This window comes from Heteronotia binoei, chromosome 2 (genome assembly GCF_032191835.1).
Source record: "Heteronotia binoei isolate CCM8104 ecotype False Entrance Well chromosome 2, APGP_CSIRO_Hbin_v1, whole genome shotgun sequence".
Lineage (NCBI taxonomy): Eukaryota > Metazoa > Chordata > Lepidosauria > Squamata > Gekkonidae > Heteronotia > Heteronotia binoei.
In genome coordinates this window covers 106293745-106313074 of record NC_083224.1, presented here as the reverse complement: position 1 = coordinate 106313074, position 19330 = coordinate 106293745, and the positions used below count along the sequence as shown (strand labels likewise).

General features: G+C 42.4%; 1 protein-coding gene and 1 non-coding gene across 2 annotated transcripts in view; one reads left to right on the top strand and one right to left on the bottom strand.

The window, feature by feature from the left end:
- SLC5A9 (solute carrier family 5 member 9) overlaps window positions 1-19330 on the bottom strand; it is a 221397-nt gene that overhangs the window by 141836 nt on the left and 60231 nt on the right. The window contains exons 4-5 of the mRNA XM_060231788.1: window positions 8573-8677; window positions 3980-4144 (exon numbers count right to left, since the gene is read on the bottom strand). Coding sequence (XP_060087771.1) covers window positions 3980-4144; window positions 8573-8677 — 270 coding nt within the window. The remainder of the gene's footprint in view (window positions 1-3979; window positions 4145-8572; window positions 8678-19330) is intronic.
- TRNAP-AGG (transfer RNA proline (anticodon AGG)) lies at window positions 15583-15649 on the top strand. The gene has a single exon. It is a non-coding gene; the product is annotated as a tRNA-Pro (tRNA).

The window sequence follows — 19330 nt, the reverse complement described above, 5'->3', positions numbered from 1 at the left end:
GTTATAACAACATTATAGTTTGCCATTAGAAGAAAAGAATATATTGGAATATAGTGGAAGATGGGTTAGTTAGTATATGTAATAAGATAAACAGCCAATATCTCTATTTGAGTATGTCAGTACAAAAAACCAAAATATTCTGATACACTGTTCTAAAAGAGAAATACATTCTAGGTTGCCATTAGAAAAAAAGTTATCATAAAATATAGTGGGAGGTGGGTTTGTATATGTAATGAGATAAAAAGCCCATATCCCTTATTTGAGTATATCAATACAAAAACAACAACAACTTTATTCTGATACACTGTTCTAAAAGAGAAATACATTGGAATACTGTGAATGTACAGGTATACTAAGTGAGAGTTGGTTTAGCATATGTAATGAGATAAAAAACCAATATCCCTGTTCAGTCCTGGGGAGGTGTTTGTCCCAAGTTTCATAATAATTTGTAATTCAGCAATTTCTCTCTCCATTCTGTTCTTGTAATTCCTTTGCAGTAAAACAGCTACTTTGAGGTCACCCCTTGAATGCTCAGGAAGGTTAAAGTGTTTTCAGTTCTGTAATTCCTGTTGTCAGATTTGTGTCCATTTATCCTTTGGTGTAGGGTTTATCCTGTTTGCCCTATGTAGAGAACTGTAGGGCATTGTTGGCATTTAATGGTATATATAATGTTGGATGATGAAAAAGTGAATGAGCCTGATATGATGTAGCTAATGTTGTTGGGTCCAGTGACTGTGTTGTTTGGGTGTATGTGGCAGCAAAGTTGGCACTTGGGTTTATTGCAAGCTGTGGTACTGGTGTTCATGCTCAGTTGCGATGTTGAATGTATTTCTCTTTTAGAACAGTGTATCAGAATATTTTGTTTTTTTGTATTGACATACTCAAATAGGGATATTGGCTGTTTAATCTTATTACTATACTAACTAACCCATCTTCCACTATATTCTAATATATTCTTTTCTTCTAATGGCAAACTATAATGTTGTATTAACTTCTTGAGATACTAATGCCCTCCATTTAAACCCACAACTAAGAAGCCAGAATGGCACCCAGATTTATGGCACTTCAGACCTATGACATGTCTGCTTTTTATCACCCTCCACTGCTATCACAGACCCTAATTTGTGATACTTTTAATCTGCTAAAAACATCCCCATGGCTCTACATACCAACTCACTGCCCACTTTCTCTATATTTAAGGATGGCTTGCCATTCCATTTTGTCTGATGAAGCCTGCTTAAGAGCATGCGAAAGCTTACATTCTGAATAAAACCTAGTTGGTCTTAAAGGTGACACTTGTCTACTGCTTTGTTCTATTGCTTCAGACCAACATGGCTGCCCACTTGGATCTGTATAATAATTCTGTTTAATTTTTTAAAAAAATGTTCAAATGGTAAGGATGCAAAACGGCCAGGCTGTGGAATTTTTTGACTGCCAGAATAACATAAATTCCTCAAGCAAATTCTCATTTCAAAGCCTTGGCTAAGTAGGACCCCTTGATGAGTACATGTATTCTTCTCTGAATAAATAACTTGGGCACTTAACCTGTCACCTTTGGTTTTTCATGTAAAAAGCACCTTTATTTATAAGCCCATATTTATAAACTCATATCCATTAAGACTAGGATTGTCAGGCCTGTGCCTGTGAATCCTGAGATCTCTTGAGGGGAGAGAACCTGGGAGGGGAAAGTGTCACAGATGTCGTGACATTAGTTCCAAGTGATCACCTTGAAATGATGTCACAGCCCCATGACACTCTAGGAATTTCCTCAATCTCTACGGTAGAAATTGGGGGAGTTTCAAGAGTGTCACAGAAGGCTATGGCATTGTTTCTCACAATTTTTCACTTGATTGAGCACAGGCAGTCGAGAATGGGGTAGGAGTACATCCACTATGTGCAAGCGCTTGGCAACCTTAATCAAGACTTGTGCTTAGGTCCCATTAAAATTAATAGAACTTCTTAGCTGTATATTAACTCATCCCAATGATTTAAATGGGATTTAATTATGGCTCTTTTTTTCTAATTGGGACTATCATATCCACACTTGTAAATTCAACTTGAATATAAAAGTAAGAATAAGAACTAATTTAATATTGGGAAGAACTATAATTAAAATGAAGAATTATGATAGTGCTAATATAAAATAGAAGTTTTCTAACTGGATTGATGAAAAATGAATGTTGACAACAAATTGTCCTGACCTGGATAGCCCAGGCTAGCTCAATCTCAGAAGCTAAGTAGGGTCAGCCTTGGCTAGTTTTTGGAAGGATAACCTCCAAGGAATACTAGGGTTGTGATGCAGAGGCAGGCAATGGCAAACCACCTCTGAAACATCTCTTCCCTTTAAAAAAGTCTAGCTTGCCACCTAGTGGTGCATAATGCTAAAAAGAGCTAGAACTTCGGGCTGCCAGACAGTCTTAGAATCCCCTGGCTATATTACACAGAAGGCCATACAATAACAAATATTAATTATTATTGCCAATAGACCAATTATGACAGCTAACAAAACATTTACCTGATGTAGTGACAAACAGACAGAAGATTTGTGGTGGCTATGCCTGGGACCCAGCCAGTAGCTACAGCCTGCTCTTCCACTGCCTACTTGGTATTGCTGCTGCTGGCCAGCAGGCATAGCCCAAGAGTGACAAGAGAGCATCAAGGTTAAATGGGTGGTGGCAGAGCAGAGTGTGTGTCATGACCATGGCTCTCACCCACTTGTCACTGCTGCCTGCTCACTATCACTAGGCTGTGCTGGGCAGCACAGGTGGCATCACCAGCATGCTGGTTAACCAAGCATTCTGGTTAACTGAGTAATGTACCTCTTGATGCCAATACACATATAACTGAAGGTTCTGGCATTGAGAATGCCTTGTTAGATTATTTGCAAGAGTAATCTTATGACAGCCTTGTACACATCCAGTTATTTTGGGTATTTAACATTTATAATTTTACATATTCAAAATAGATGGAGAAATATAGGGTTATCCTAAAATTATTCTTGCAAATAATTTAACCAGACATCAGAAACACCAGTATTCAATTATGTATGGGTTGACATAAGCTAGTATCTGAGGTGATACAGTGTACAGACAGTGGCAGTCCTGATGAAGTTAATAATTGAGAATGATGGAATATCTTGTTCAAAAATGTTTTATTCTATCTCTCATAAAGTTCTCTGCTGTAGAAGCCACAATTATATGAGAGAAATCAATAAATTGTGCTGAAACAATGATATCAGCAGGAATATATGCTAAAGTTAGCTGACAGGAATATATGCTAAAGTTGATTCTATTGACAGATAAGGGAAGTATTAAGCTGGCTTGACAGAATTGCTGAAACCTTGGAAATGGTCAGGCTATTTTGGGAATGTATAGGTGAAAGTTGAGACTATTGCCCAAGGAAAAGGGGGAAGTAAGGCAAAGTGCTGGGGTAAAGGGAAAAGACTGTGAGTTAATCTGCTAGCTATAGCAAGTTACACTTCCCTATTTTATAACACTTGCCAACTACTAACCGCAGACTGAGAGGGGATGCTAAGGCCACCTCCAGTCAGACCAAGTGCGCTTGCTTAATGAGAGCTTGAATATTATTCAGAAGTCTATGAATATGTAACCTGCTTATTTACATTTACATGGGATGTATGTGGGGGCATGTAAGGGGTGGGTTGGGGGTCCATGATTTACGCGGACAGAAGAGATTGTGACTCTGAGTACCTGTTAGCCAATGGGGAAAGGAGAGGGAGGGATTCGTTGGAGTAGGGATTATAAAATGATGTATGGAACAGGGAGAACTTTGAGCCATCCTATGACTCCCTTTATTTGTGCAGTAAAGCTCATCCTTCTATTCACTGAACAACAGAGTCTGTGTCTTTATTCTCTAGAAGACAAGGGGTAAAGCAGAGTGGCTGCTGGAACCCCTTTGGGGGTTTCTATGGTGGGACCGCTGAACAATTTCCCACATTATATGCCCACAAAATACATACTGATATCTTGGTGAATATATACAGGATAAGGGACAGCACAGAAAGGTAGATTTGAATCCTCTGCCCTCCAAATCTTTTCCTCAAGTATTCTGGCATAGTGACCACTCCTGCAGCAATGTAAACTGGCACAAAGATCCAGCCAAGGACCAGCAATGCCCAGGTAGCCTAGCCAGGAAGAAGGAAAATACCTATGTGTTATATTGGTTTTGCACAGTAAACACATTCAGTTCTATACAAGCAATGCTACCAGTACAAACACTGTGAAAGTAAATCACCAGCATCTGCATTGATGCAGTAGGCAGAGGCATGAAGTACTTTCAGAATGGAATACGATGTTTGGTTCTCAGCTAAAAAGGGACAGAGCAACATGTCAACTAGAAAAAAGGTATGCAGGCAATAAAGAATTGTTGAAATAGACACATAACGAGTGTGGCCATACTGGTCTTATTCTGTTATGGGAGTGGTGCCCCATCAATCTGTAATATCTGTATACAAAGACACAGGTCTCAGACACATTTCACACTCACCCCACGCCACTCTGATGTTCCTCTTTTCGTGTGGCATCCTTCCAATTTCCCACTATCTGCTCTGGGGCTTCAGCAAAGATCGAAGTTTTTGTGCAGCAAAGAGAAACCACTAAAAACCAGTTTCTCTTTGCCTCTCAAAACACCCATCTTTGCTGAAGCCCCAGATTCTGCTATCTGCTATTGATATCTGCTATTGGCAGATAGCGGGAATTCAGAAGGACGCCGTGCTGAAAAGAGGAACATCAAGCGGTGTAGGGTGAGTGCAAAATTGGTCTCAGAGTTTGATGTTCTAGTGTGAATGGTCACAAATGTGTACCTTCCCTGCTCTTTGAGAAATAAGTAACATAAAGGTAAAGGTAGTCTCCTGTGCAAGCACCAGTCGTTTCCGACTCTGGCATGACATTGCATCACAACAATTTCATGGCAGACTTTTTATGAGGTGGTTTGCCATTGCTTTCCTCAGTCATCTACACATAGCTAAAGGCAATAAGCATAGCTAATTTAACATAGCTAAAGACAATTAATATGATCAAGCCATCTGAAAATAACACTAGTCAGAACAGTTAGTTTGGGGAGATATCTCACTTTTTTCCATCCCTCTTCTTTGTCATTTTAGCCAGAATGCACTTCACTGTACCAGGAGATTATTACAGAATGAACTTTAGCGCAAAAAGAAATAATTCATGTTAGAGACAGCTGATATGCAGGTTTTTTGGCAACCGAGAAGTGCACATCTCCATTTAGGTCTCTGTAGGATTCCACTCCAAGTGAATTATTTTCACTGCAAGCAACACCAGCTTCTTCAAAAGCGGCACAGTTCTGATCTTCAAACATCACTAGTAAGGAGTTACCCCCCTTAGTTTCACTTATAGGTAGTGAATTTGTCCAGGTACTTATATTTTAAAATAGTTGCCAAAAGAACTTTTTAATAGCAATATTCCAACAAAAACAATGTCTTTTCTTTAGAAGTAAATAACTCTGAGGAAAGGGTAGGGGCTTAAAATCATAATATCCAGAGACACATTTCTGAAATGTACATTGTGGGATCAGATTTGCTTTTGGTTTCCACAGAGACTCTTGAATGTGACTGAAGTTACTTCTACAATTTTGGCTAAGCAGTGTTTCATAATAGACTACTTTTAAACAATTTCAAATGTCCTATAGGAAGAATTTATTGCAGAAGTGTACTAATGCACTATGTACTGGGGGCACTGTGTCATTTCAGGCTATTTCTATTTCAGGAAATTTTTTAATATTCTGAAGCCAATTTGTCCCAGTATTCCTCAGAATTTGCTGTAAAGGACTGGGGGAAAGCTGGAAATTTGAATCATTACTAGCAACAATGGAACAATACACAGGAGTTCTTAGTCAAATTTAGGGACTGGCTTATTTTTAACATCAGACAGTATCAAAACTACTGAATTTACAGCATCAAACCATAGGCAAGTTAATAATGATAACACAGTGCTTGCCAATTGCAACTGACTCATAGCAACCACAGGTCCATGGGGTTTTCAAGGTAAGAGCAAAACAGAAGAAGATGAAGATGATATTATATCCCACCCTCCACTCCAAATTTCAGAGTCTCAGGATGGCTCACAATCTCCTTTATCTTCCTCTCTCACAACAGACAGCCTGTGAGGTGGATGGGGCTGAGAGGGCTCTCACAGCAGCTGCCCTTTCAAGGACAACCTCTGCCAGAGCTATGGCTGACCCAAGGCCATTCCAGTAGGTGCAAGTGGAGGAATGGGGAATCAAACCCGGTTCTCCCAGTTAAGAGTCTGCACACTTAACCACTACACCAAACTGGTGTAGGTGGTTTGCTATTGCCATCTCCTCTGCAAAGCAACCCAGTCTTCCTTGATGGTCTCCTATCAAGTATTAAGTGTAGCTGATATTGTTTAGCTTGCCAGCTCTTACAAGATTGGACTATTCAGGCTGCTATAGACAAGTTAATGCAGGCAAATGCTGACTGTATAAATTTCATGCGCAACTTCCTAGGGCTGTTAGCATAGACCAAGAGATTAGACAACAAGATAACCTGCAGTAGGGTTGCCAGACCCCCACAGTGGAGATGGGGGCCCCTGGCTGCCAGGTTCCACCCCCGCCCCCCCACTGATCAGCTGGCCAGCAGAGGGAACATACCCCCAAAAGAGGGAAATCCATCTAACATGCAGTGATGTATCTATGCCATTGCCACGGGACCTGGAAGTGACATCATCCTGTCTAGGTTGTTGGGGTGACACGCTGGTATTTAGGCAAACACTCTATAACAGAAGCCAAATTTACCACAGAGTTTTTTTTCCAGTGGCATACCAAGGTGAGAGAGGGTGGTCCACCCTGGGTGAAGCTTAAGTAAGACTTTTGAAGGGGCCCCTCGAAGCCAGCATCATCTTGCTGCCTCCAGCAGAACATCCTTTATTTTTAAAATGCAATTCTAACTGCAGTCACTAGGGGTGCAGGGAAGTCTGAGCATAGCAAAAAGCTCTAGGATTGGCTAAGCTTCACTTTTGCCCAAGATTCAAGCAAACTTCCTTAACAGATTGTGCTGATTGCTGCTACAGTAATTGCCAGCCTGGGTGCCTTTTCTCCAATAGTCAGTCTAGCCTTTCTCTAACCCTTTCTTTGCACACAGTTCAGAAGACCTCCCAAATGCCTGCTCAGAATATGAGTGGTGTGATGGATCCGCCCCCCCCCCCCAATCAAGTCACAGCTGACTTATGGCGACCCTGTAGGGTTTTCAAGGCAAGAGGTGTTCAAAGATGGTTTGTCATTGCCTGCCTCCATGTCAGCCCTGCTTAGCTTCTGAGATCTGACAAGATCAGACTGTTCTGGAGTTATCCAGGTCATGGCTAGGCTGAGAGTAATGTGACTGGTCCAAGATCACCCAGCAAGCTTCCATGGCACAAGTGGAGATTTGAACCTGGATGTCCCAAGTCAGACCAACACTTCAAGCACTATACCACGCTGGCTTTCATGACGGAATAGCATGTTGGAACTTGAACTTTTTTTTCCACTGGAATGAAGATAAATACAAGAATTTTTTCGCTGTTGTTCCCCCCCCCCCCCCAACCATTCAAAAGAACATTTGGATCCAGTGGCACCTTTAAGACCAAACTTTGTATTGCTGCTTCAACATGGTTACCCACGTAAATCTATTTTCTGGACATTAATATTATTCATTTTATTTCATTATTAATACAAAATAATTTTGTCATATAGAGGGGAGGCTCTGACCTGGATAGCACCAGCCTAGCCTGATCTCATCAGATCTCTGAAATTAAGCAAGGCTGATATGGAGGCAGGCTATGGCAAACCACACTAAACCCCCACCCCAAAGAACATCTCTTGCCTTGAAAACCCTACAGAGTTGCCATAAGTCAGCTGTGACATGGCAAAAAAATTGAGGGGTGTGTGTTAAAAATTGTATGCCCTGGGCTCCAAATAGGCTTAAGTACACTACCCCCCCCCAAAAAAAAGAGAGAGAAAATGCTAGAGCATCACCCTGATATCCTGCAAATGATGATGTCCATTCCAGTTCACATGGTCAGTGAAGTAAACATGTCACTGCATGTTGGATGGGCTTCCCTGGTGCTCCTGGGAAGTCCCCCCATCCCTGACCAGTTGCCAGGAGAGACCTGGCAACCCTACTTTGGAATCCAAACATTTGCCACCCAGATGACACTGGCCATTTCTACATCAGTTACCTGCCCGAGGTTTCATGCTGTTGAGAAGCAGGGTTTTGAGGAAGTAAAGCTTGGGTGGCTGCTATGTGGGTGGGAAAATTTGGGTTTTCCTGCCTGTATAGCAGCCATTTTCTCTGACACTGTCCCCTCTGTTTCCTGTCACTGGAGGACCTTTAATTATTATTATTTAAATCAGCAGTTCAGAGTTGTTATAGTGATACAACACTAACAAGCCATACAAGTTTTTGGAATTCCCAGTTTTCATTTAAAGAAAAAAAAGGAAGTCTCTAGCATCTTCCAAGAGGAAAGGCATATTACCACAACCAAAGGGCTTAGCAACTTTGTTTAAGAGTAAACTGAATCTGTCAAGCAAATCTTACATTCCACTCAAAGCCTCCAACTGCAAGGCCTCCTGCAGCTCCTGTGCCTGCTAGGCCAATAAATAAACCACTCCCCACATTGCTGGACATCAGAGATGCTCCAATCTGAAACACAAGAACACACTTGCTGCAGCAAGGACCAAGATGTTTTATGGCAAATAAACTTAGAAGAACTACAAGGCTTAGATTTCTTTGCATAAAAGAAATGCTATAGTGCTTAACACCATTCTAAAATTTTAGAACATAGACGTACCCATTTTACTTCTTTGTCTGACATGGTGTATTCTAAGTCGACAAACTTTCTATTTGCCGGACCTGATTTGGATGGTATATCTATATAACCCTTTTGATCATATGTTCATAGTTTATTGTTAGAATATTATTGTACTTATTCTTTATTTCTCTTTGGAATGCTTCTGAAAAGCTCCTCATCAAAATTTCTCTCCAGGTTTGGGAATTTTGAATTGCTTGTTCCACCCACCAACTGGAATCAACTGGAATCAATATGTTAAGAACTCTCCACTGCATCATGTTTTGTGTCCGAATTTTGTGCAGAGCACTGGATACATTTGGTCTGCCACATTTCCTCTGTTTTTTTCAATTCCTGTGTTTTTTCCCTTTCTTCTGTGTGATTGATGCTCATGGCAAATCCCAAAATGAAGTTGCCATTAGCCTACACAGCTACAAAGGGCTCCATCTTGTCTCCTACAAATCTTATTTTCACATTCTGGCAAAAGATAGCAATAGAAGGGGACAAATGTGTGTCACAGGGAAGAAAGTTCCAATGTTTTGGTGCCACAACTAAGAAGTCCCTCTCCTATACTGCTGCCTCATCTTAGAACATGATGGAACCTGAAGCAGGGTATCAGAAGATGACAACAGTAGTTGAATAAGTTCATAAGAGACTGGGTGGTCCTTCAAAGACGTAGGTCCCAAACCATACAGAGCTTTAAAGGTTAAGACCAGCACATTGAAATTTACCTGAAAACTAATTGGGAGTCAGTATAGATAGGCAAAGACTGGAGTGACATGGACCCAGGTAACCACCAACACCAATCGATATTCTTGCTGCAGCATTTTGCATCAATTGAAGTTTCTGAACACTTTTCAAGGGCAGCCCCACATAAAATGCATTGCAGTAATCTAATATAAATATAATCAGGGGGTGTGATGGCTGACTGCACAGACTCGGAGGAAGGCAGATGCTTGTTTCTTTGCTCCTAAAAATGCTAAGTTGTTTTCAATCTTCTAACTTTTATCTTGCCTTGATAGAAGGAATTGTTTTTAAATAGTCTTATCTTATCACCTCACTTTTAATTTTTGGTACAGCTGTTTCGTCTTTCTCAATCTCTGGCTGTTTAATCAGCTAATAAGCTTCTGCTTTCGCTTTCTCACTCAGAAACTGCTGCAGCTAACAAACTACAGCTGATGTTTTATAAAGTTTTACAAAGTCTTGTGTCGTCCCTCAAAGACAGGTTTTTTTAGAGTCTCTTAATATGAACTGTGAATCTAACTGAAGGTTGAAATTAAGTCAACTCCTGCAAAGCAACATGGTGGAGTGCAGTTGGCTACAGCGTTGGCTCTGACAAATTTGGCTTTTAAAGACATTTCATGATATTGTTAGCAGACGTGGCTTTCTTTGGTGTCAGAGTCCTCATAATTCCCCCTCTTTTTTTTGACAAGGTGGTAACAGCCAAAGAAATTACTGAGATGGAATAATCAGGTTCAAATCCTTGCCCCCTGAACACTGTGTAACTCTCCCTCTGAGATGGTCTGTGTTTTTTTAGTAGGAGGGTGGGCCAGCTGGAGGAGTTCCTGTTGGCCTGGGTAGGAGATTCACCCGCCATTTTGTCTGCGGCTTCAAGATCGTAGGCTCGGGTGGAAGAGCGGCATTTTTCTCCCTGTTGGAGAAATTTGGAGAGGTTTTGGGTAGTCCGGGAGGATCCGGACTTACCCTTTGCTCTTTCGACCATCGATTCCAGGTGAAGTATGGTCCAAAACCGGAAGGAAGGTGCGATTTCTGTGAGTCAGAGAGGGAGCAGCTCTTTCAGGTGTCCGCCATGCTCCGCAACACCCCAACCCTCATTAATAGCATAGTTGAGAGCCTCTCAGGACCTCAATTCACCCCTCCCACTTTGGACCATCAAAAGATTTCTGTAGTACTTTATGCTGATGATACGGTCCTAATTTCACTTACAAAAATTGGTCTGAAGAGATTATTGCATCAGCTAGGGACTTTTTGCAAAGAAGACGCTCTCTATATCAACTACAACAAGACCAAAGTAATGGTTTTCAGGGGGGGAAAGTCATAATTTCCACCTGGAACATTTTGGGCAATCCTATAAAACAATGTAATTCATTTTGGTATCGCATTTAAGGAGACTCTTAACTGGACCTCTCATGCCGCTTCAATTAAATCATCTGCACTTAGATTGGTTGGGTCTACTCTAAGCTTTTACTTTTCAAGGGGTGGTCACCTTATATATCCTGTTCTGAAATTATACAAGAATAAGGTCATACCCCACCTTCTGTATGGAGTTGAAGTATGGGGATGGAATAATGCCAATTTAGCTAGCCTTGAAGTAGTTCAGAATCAATTTTTATGGCATATCTTAGCACTTTCCAAGGGGGTCTCCTGTTGCTTTGATGAGATCTGAAACTGGTATCACTTCTCTTATGCCTTTTAGAATTGAGAAAGGACAGAGCTCTTGAGGAAGACACGAAACTGCTTATATTCGAATAGTAAGTCAGTCTCAGGGATCCTTCTCTCCTATTTGGAAGCTTGTCTCTTCTTCAAGAGAAGTTCCATTGGCTAGTGGAAGAAAGGAGGAAACCACTCTCTGTGGGACTATATTTGTAGAATACCTGTTTTTGGACTAAAAAGGTTTTTCACCATTCATGGACTGCAACTTTATCAATATTGTCTTATTGACAATAAGTTCTAAAAAGTTGTTAAAAAGTTCTAAGTTAATTCAGGATCCTTAAAGGTTTGCTGTGCTACAAGCTATAAGTTAATTCAGGATCTTTGTAAAACAGCAGTCTCATTCCAGAGACCAGAGGTAGATGTCATTTTGGATTCCACACCAGGTCACAACAATGACAGTTCTCTTACCAACACCAGTGTGACATGAACACCCAAGGAAAAAAGCAGCCAGTGTGATGCCAAAATAGGAGGCATCTACAGAACTTTCTTCATCAGTGGCAGTGGACCACCACAGATTGTTGGGTCCTGATCATATTGGAATTCAGATACAAGGTTCAATTCACAATGCTCCCCTTTTATCATTTCACTCCCTCTCCAATCTCCAGGGACTCCAAACTGCTACAAGAGGTGAACCAACACCTTCTGGATATAGGGGCCATCGAGCCACTCCCCTTATAACAGCATTTCCATGGGGTATATTCTATCCCAGGGGTGTCGAAGTCATTTATTATGAGGACCGGATCTGACCTAATTGAGACCATGTCAGGCCGGGCTGGGCCATGTTGGGCCAGGCCAAGTGTGTACATATTTAAGATTAGGTAGCAGAGATATTACCTATTTAAATAGTACCTAATTAAGATTAGGTAGAAGAGATATTATGTATTTAAATAGTACCTATTTAAGATTAGGTAGCAAAGTAGGGTTCCCAACCCCCCCGCCCTGCTGGGGGACCCCTGGATTAGGAGCCTTTCCCCACAATCTCCAAGAACATGGAAGCGGGAGGGGTGTGTGTGGGGGGGAAACGGCGCGGCCTCCCTTCGCGAGGTGCATGCTGGGACTCGTAGTCCTTGCATCCTCTCTGGCTGCTACAGGCCTCTCCTCGGGAGTCTGGCCGGCAGAGCGGGGGGAGCTCTGCCTCCAGAGGACCATGTGCGTTTCTACCTCCGAAGGCTTCAGTCGCTGATTGAAAGGCTTCCTCTTGGGATGGGGTGTCTGTGTTACTTTGAAAAAGTTGGCAGCAACTCGTGAGTAGAGAGGCCGATCCCCCTTCAGTGTTGCCAGAAATGGGGGGGGGGGGGAGAAGTCTGCTGAGTACTTCATTATTCTCTATGTGGAGATCGATTCTCATAGGGTATAATGGGGAATTGATCTGGAGGTTTCAAGGGCTCTGGAGGTGCTGTTTTTTGAGATAGAGGCACCAAATTTTCAGTATAGTATCTAGTGACTCTCTCCAAAGTATCCGCCAAGTTTCAAAACAATTGGACCATGGGGTCCAATTCTATGAGCCCCAAAAGAAGGTGCCCCTATCCTTCATTATTTCCTATGGAAGGAAGACATTTAAAAAGGTGTGCTGTCCCTTTAAATGCGATTGCCAGAACTCCCTTGGAGTTCAATTATGCTTGTCACACCCTGGCTCCGCCTCAATGTCTCCTGGTTCCACCCCCAAAATCCCCAGATATTTCTTGAATTGGACTTGGCAACCCTATAGCAATGATAGGACAGGCTGCAGCTGAGAACGCAGACAAAATGTGATCCACTGGAGAAGGAAATGGCAAACCACTCCGGTATCCTTGCCAAGAAAACCGCATGGACAGTAACAAAAGGCTAAAAGATATGGCGCTGAAAGATGAGTCCTTCAGGTCGGAAGGCGCCCAATAGGCTATTGGGGAAGAGTGGAGGGTAAGTACAAGTAGCCACAGAAAGGGTGAAGCGGATGGGCCAAAGCCGAAAGGACACTCAGCTGTGGATGTGTCTGATGTGAAAGGAAAGTTCAAAGAACAATACTGCATTGGAACATGGAATGTAAGATCTATGAATCAAGGTAAGCTGGGTATGGTCAAACAAGAGATGGGAAGACTGAGCATCGGCATCTTGGGAATCCGTGAACTAAAATGGATGGGAATGGGCGAATTTAACTCAGAGGATCACTACATCTGTTACTGTGGGCAAGAGTCCTCTAGAAGAAATGGTGTGGCCTTTATAGTTAACAAGAGAATGAGGAAGTCAGTAATGGGATACAATCTCAAAAATGATAGAATGATCTCGGTCTGTATCCAAGGTAAATCATTCAGCATCACAGTAATCCAAGTCTACATTCCAACCACTGATGCAGAAGAGGCTGAAGTAGACCAGTTCTATGAAGATCTACAACACCTTCTGGAACTAACACCAAAAAAAGATGTCCTCCTCATCATAGGGGACTGGAATGCCAAAGTGGGAAGTCAAATGGTAACTGGAACAACTGACAAGTTTGGCCTTGGAGAATAAAATGAAGCCAGGCAAAGACTGATAGAGTTTTGTCAAGAGAACAAGCTGGTCATAGTGAACACTCTCTTCCAACAACCTAAAAGACGACTCTACACGTGGACATCACCTGGTGGGCAACATAGAAATCAGATTGATTATATACTCTGCAATCAAAGATGGAGAAGCTCCTTACAGTCAGCAAAAACAAGACATGGAGCTGACTGCGGCTCAGATCATGAGCTACTCATCGCAAAATTCAGGCTTAAACTGAAGAAAACCGGGGAAGGCATTAGGCCATTCAGGTTTGAACACATCCCTTATGAATATACAGTGGAGGTGAAGAATAGGTTTAAGGAACTAGAGCTGATAGACAGAGTGCCTGAAGAACTATGGATGGAGGTTCGTGACATTGTACAGAAGGCAGCAATCAGCACCATCCCAAAGAAAAGGAAATGCAAGAAAGCAAAGTGGCTGTCTGATGAAGCTTTACAAATATCTGAGGAAAGAAGGAAAGAGAAAGGGAAAGGTGAAAGGGAAAGATTCAGTCAATTGAATGCAGATTTCTAGAGAACAGCAAGGAGTGATAAAGAGGGAAGGACAAGAGATCTCTTCAAGACAATTGGAGATTTCAAGGGAACGTTTCGTGCAAAGATGGCCATGATAAAGGACAAAAACAGTAGGGACCTAACAGAAGCAGAACACATTAGGGAGAGGTGGCAAGAATAAATAGAAGAATTATACAAGAAGGATCTCAATGTCCTTGACAACCACGACGGTTATGTCACTGATCTTGAGCCAGACGTCCTGGAGTGTGAAGTCAAATGGGCTTTAGAAAGCATTACTAACAACAAAGTTAGGGGAGATGATGGTATCCCAGTTGAGGTATTCAAAGTCCTAAAAGACAATGTTGTTAAAGTGATGCACACATTATGTCAACAAATTTCAAAAACACAACAGTGGCCACAGGATTGGAAAAGGTCAGTTTATATTCCAATTCCAAAGAAGGGTAATGCCAAGGAATGTTCAAACTATCGCACCATTGCACTCATTTCACATGCCAGCAAGGTCATGTTAAAGATAGAAGAAGAAGAAGATATTGGATTTATATCCCGCCCTCCACTTCGAAGAGTCTCAGAGCGGCTCACAATCTCCTTTACCTTCATCCCACACAACAGACACCCTGTGAGGTGGGTGGGGCTGGAGAGGGCTCTCACAGCAGCTGCCCTTTCAAGGACAACCTCTGCCAGACCTATGGCTGACCCAAGGCCATGCTAGCAGATGCAAATGGAGGAGTGGGGAATCAAACCCGGTTCAAACCCAGTTCTCCCAGATAAGAGTCCACACGCTTAACCACTACACCAAACTGGGTCTCCTAAAAGGTGGCTTTAGCAGTATGTAGATTGGGAACTACCAGAAGTTCAAGCTTGGTTCCAGAGAGGTAGAGGAACTAGAGATCAAATTGCCAACATTTGCTGGATTATGGAGAAAGCACGGGAGTACCAGAAAAAAGTCTATTTCTGCTTCATTGACTATGCTAAAGTCTTTGATTGTGTGGATCACAACAAACTGTGGCAAGTCCTTAAAGAGATGGGAGTACCAGACCACCTCACATGTCTCTTGAGAAACCTGTATAAAGGTCAAGAAGCAACTGTCAGAACGGGATATAAAACAACGGATTGGTTTAGAATAGGAAAAGGAGTTCGACAAGGATGTATATTGTCACCCTACTTATTTAATTTATATGCAGAGTACATTATGCGGAATGCTGGGCTGGATGAAGCAGAAACCAAAATTAAGATTTTCCTAATCTCTTTTAATCTGCTCTAAAATAGGGAGGGACGGTGGCTCAGTGGTAGAGCATCTGCTTAGGAAGCAGAAGGTCCCAGGTTCAATCCCTGGCATCTCCAAAAAAGGGTCCAGGCAAATAGGTGTGAAAAATTTCAGCTTGAGACCCGCTGGAGAGCAGCTGCTAGTCTGAGAAGACAATACTGACTTTGATGGACCAAAGGTCTGATTCAGTATAAGGCAGCTTCATATGTTCATATATGTTCATAAGATTGCCGTGAAAAACATCAACATCCACAGATATGCAGATAATACCACTCTAATAACAGAAAGTGAAGAGGACCTAAAGAACCTCTTGTTGTGGGTGAAAGAGGAGAGTGCAAAAGTAGGCTTGAAACTCAACATCAAAAAAATTAAGATCACGGCATCCGGCCCCATCATTCCTTGGCAAATAGAAGGGAACGATGTGGAAGTAATGACAAACTTCACATTTCTGAGATCCAAGATCACTGCAGATGGTGACTGTAGCCATGAAATTAAAAGACATTTGCTCCTTGGGAGGACAGCTATGGCAAACCTAGGCAGTATAATAAAAGTAGAGGCATCACCCTGCTAACAAAAGTCCATATAGTCAAAGCAATGGTCTTCCCAGCAGTAATGTATGGCTGTGAGAGTTGGACCATAAGAAAGGCCGAGCGCAGAAAAATATATGCTTTAGAGCTGTGGTGCTGGAGAAGAATCTTGAGAGTCCCTTGGACTGCAAGAATATCAAATCAGTCAGTCCTAAGTGAAATCAACCTTGACTGTTCTCTGGAAGGTCAGATGCTGAAGCTGAAGCTCAAATACTGATCCTTCTTTCATTTCGAAGGTGAACTTACCTTTTCACATAAACCAGTAAATTGTATTACTGGGCGTTTTCACACTGACCTTAATCAGCAGCGACGCCCCTCTTCACCGCGCAGGATCGCCGCGGATTTTGCACTAATTGCCGCGGAGCACCCGGAAGAGCCGGAAAGCCCCGCGGCTTTTGCGGCGCAAATGGAAACTGGTTTTTGGCGGCTGCCTCAGGAGCATTTGCTACCAGGGCTCCTATCAAAGAGATTTACAAGGCAGAGACTTGGTCATCCTTTAATACTTTTGTCAGACATCACAGGATAGACCAGCAAAGTTCCATTGATGCTGCTTTTGGGAGACAGGTTCTCCAATGGGTGTTGGATCTGTAATGCGTTTTTTCTCCCACCACGATTGAGCTTGGTCATATAACCAGCTTGGATGACTTCCCCCACTGAAGGAGAACAAAACATTGGACTTACCTGAAGGTTTCTTCTCTTCAGTGGGGAAAAGGCATCCAATTCTCCCACCCTTTGTTGGTATTTGGTTACTTTTACCTTTGCCTGGGTATTGTTCATATTTATATATATGCAAACTGATAGGAGGATATCTGCCTTTTCTCTTGTTGCATGTTTGTTGCACAATTTTTTCACAAAAAGAAGTTTCTCAAAGTAAAGTTTTCTCTTGAACAGTTTTTTATGGTGTTTGGAGTGATTTTTTAAAATTTGACTTGTTGACCTGGACTATTTCATGCCTGGAAGGACACCCTCACTCTAAGTAGACGTACACAAAAATTTGCATAGCCTTGCCTGGAGTAAGTAGAAGCATGCCCTGACCAGCTTGGATGCTTTCAGCCCACTGAAAAGAAGAAACCTTCAGGTAAGTCCAATGTTTCGATCTCCTGGACCCACCTGGAGGTTGGTCACCCTAACCACGAATAATATTCCCTGTCAAAATGGCTTCTGCTCAAAACCTTCTGATCTTTATGTAATTCACTTGAAACTATAGCAAGGAAACACTGCTTGCCACACAGTACTGCCAATTTCTAATGCTTTTAAAAAAAAAACTATCTTTCAGTACCTATACCTTTAGAAGGGTTTTGTCTTTAAAAAACTTACAGGCCTAACATTTGGTCTGCCAACCTCCATGTGGGGACTGGAGACATCCTGGAATTACAACTGAACACCAAATGAAAGCGATCATTTCCCCTGAAGAAAATGGCTGCCTTGAAGGGTAGACTCTATGCTTTATACACTTCTGAGCTCCCTCACTTCCCCAAACACTACTCTCCCCAGGTTCCACTCCAAGAAACTTCAGAAATTTCCCAGCCCAGACTTGGCAACCCTAGCTAACGTTTTGAAAAGTATTTTCTTCAATAAATTGCATTATCTCCCTTTCTCTTCCCTGTCTCTGAATAGTAGGCCTTTCTGTCACTGCAACAGTGAACCCTTAGCTATGAGCATGAAATCTGACCACCCTCTCAGCTTTTAGATAGTTTAAATATTAATGCTGCATGAGAGTGAAAATCTTTCCTAAAGCAAATAGTACAAACATCTCATCTGGGATGTCTCTGATTAAAAGACTGACTGCTGGAATATGCATTCATATCTTGGGTAAATAGGATAGCTCCCAAGAAATGCAAACACCTTCTATAAGATATACATCCTTATTGAAACAGACAGGATAAAGAAAGTATATAAAGCTATGCAACAATGCCACATGGCCTAAAGTAATCAAAAGTTTATCATTTTCCTGGCAGTACTTTGTGCCAAACCACAGGCTCTCCCTATATCCTGGAACACAAAGGCAGAGAAAGGAGTTTGTGGAACAGTTCGTGCTACAGAAACTTTTTTTCTAGGTTTGTAAAAATGTCACACAAAGTTTAGGGTGGGGAATGATTGAGAGTTGAAATGTCTGTTCCTACTTCCGCACCCCAGGTCAAGGGCCTGTTGTCATTTATTTACTACAAGTTGCTGCCTTTGCCCCCAAGATGGAGTCCATTAAATAGGGTTCCCAGCCTTCAGGTGGGACCTGATATGCCCCAGAATTACAGTTTATCTCTAGACTACAGAGGTAAATTATCCTGGAGAAAATGGCTGCTCTGGAGAGTGAACTCTGTGGCATTGAATCCCTACTGATGTCCCTGTCCTCCCTAGATTCCACCCCCAAATCTTCAGGGGTTTCCCAACCTGGAGCTGGCAATCCTACCCCCTGCCAGTGGCCAGGAAGGACTTGGCAACCACGTAAATGTCACTGTTAGTCATAGCCATAGAGCTGCTAGGCCCCTGATGTAGGTGTGTATTGACCTGGGTAATTCTATCTTTGCTAGTTGCTCTGAGTCTCTTGTGAGAGGACAGTATGAACTGCTCTCAGGGGAACTGTGCTTGTTTTTAGTGCTTATCTTAGGGTTGCCAGGTCCTCCTGGAACATGGGGGATCTCCTGGTTTCCAGTGCTCCCCCCTGGTGCTGGCCAAATGCAACGTGCCTATGTCACACAGACATCAGGAGCAACACTCTGGTTTTAGGCAAAACTCTATGGTAGAATTAGTTTAAAACCATAGAGTTTTGCCCAAAAACCAAAGTGTTGCCCCTAGTGTCACTGACATGCCTACGTCACACCTTTAATGTCCCCAATGTGCCTATGCCACATGCTTCTTCCCTTCTCTCTTCTGGAGAGTCCCATTAAATCCCCTGCCAGCTTGTCATTTGGACTTGGCAACCCTAGCTTACCTTCAAGACCTAGGTTGCCCCCCCTCCCCATTAGGGTTGCCAAGTCCAATTCAAGAAATGTCTGGGGACTTTGGGGGTGGAGCCAGGAGACTTTGGGGGTGGAGCCAGGAGACATTGGGGGTGGAGCCAAGATCAAGGCTGTGACAAGCATAATTGAACTCCAAAGGGAGTTTTGGTCATCACATTTCAAGGGACCGCACATTTTTTTAAATGCCTTCCTTCCATAGGAAATAATGAAGGAT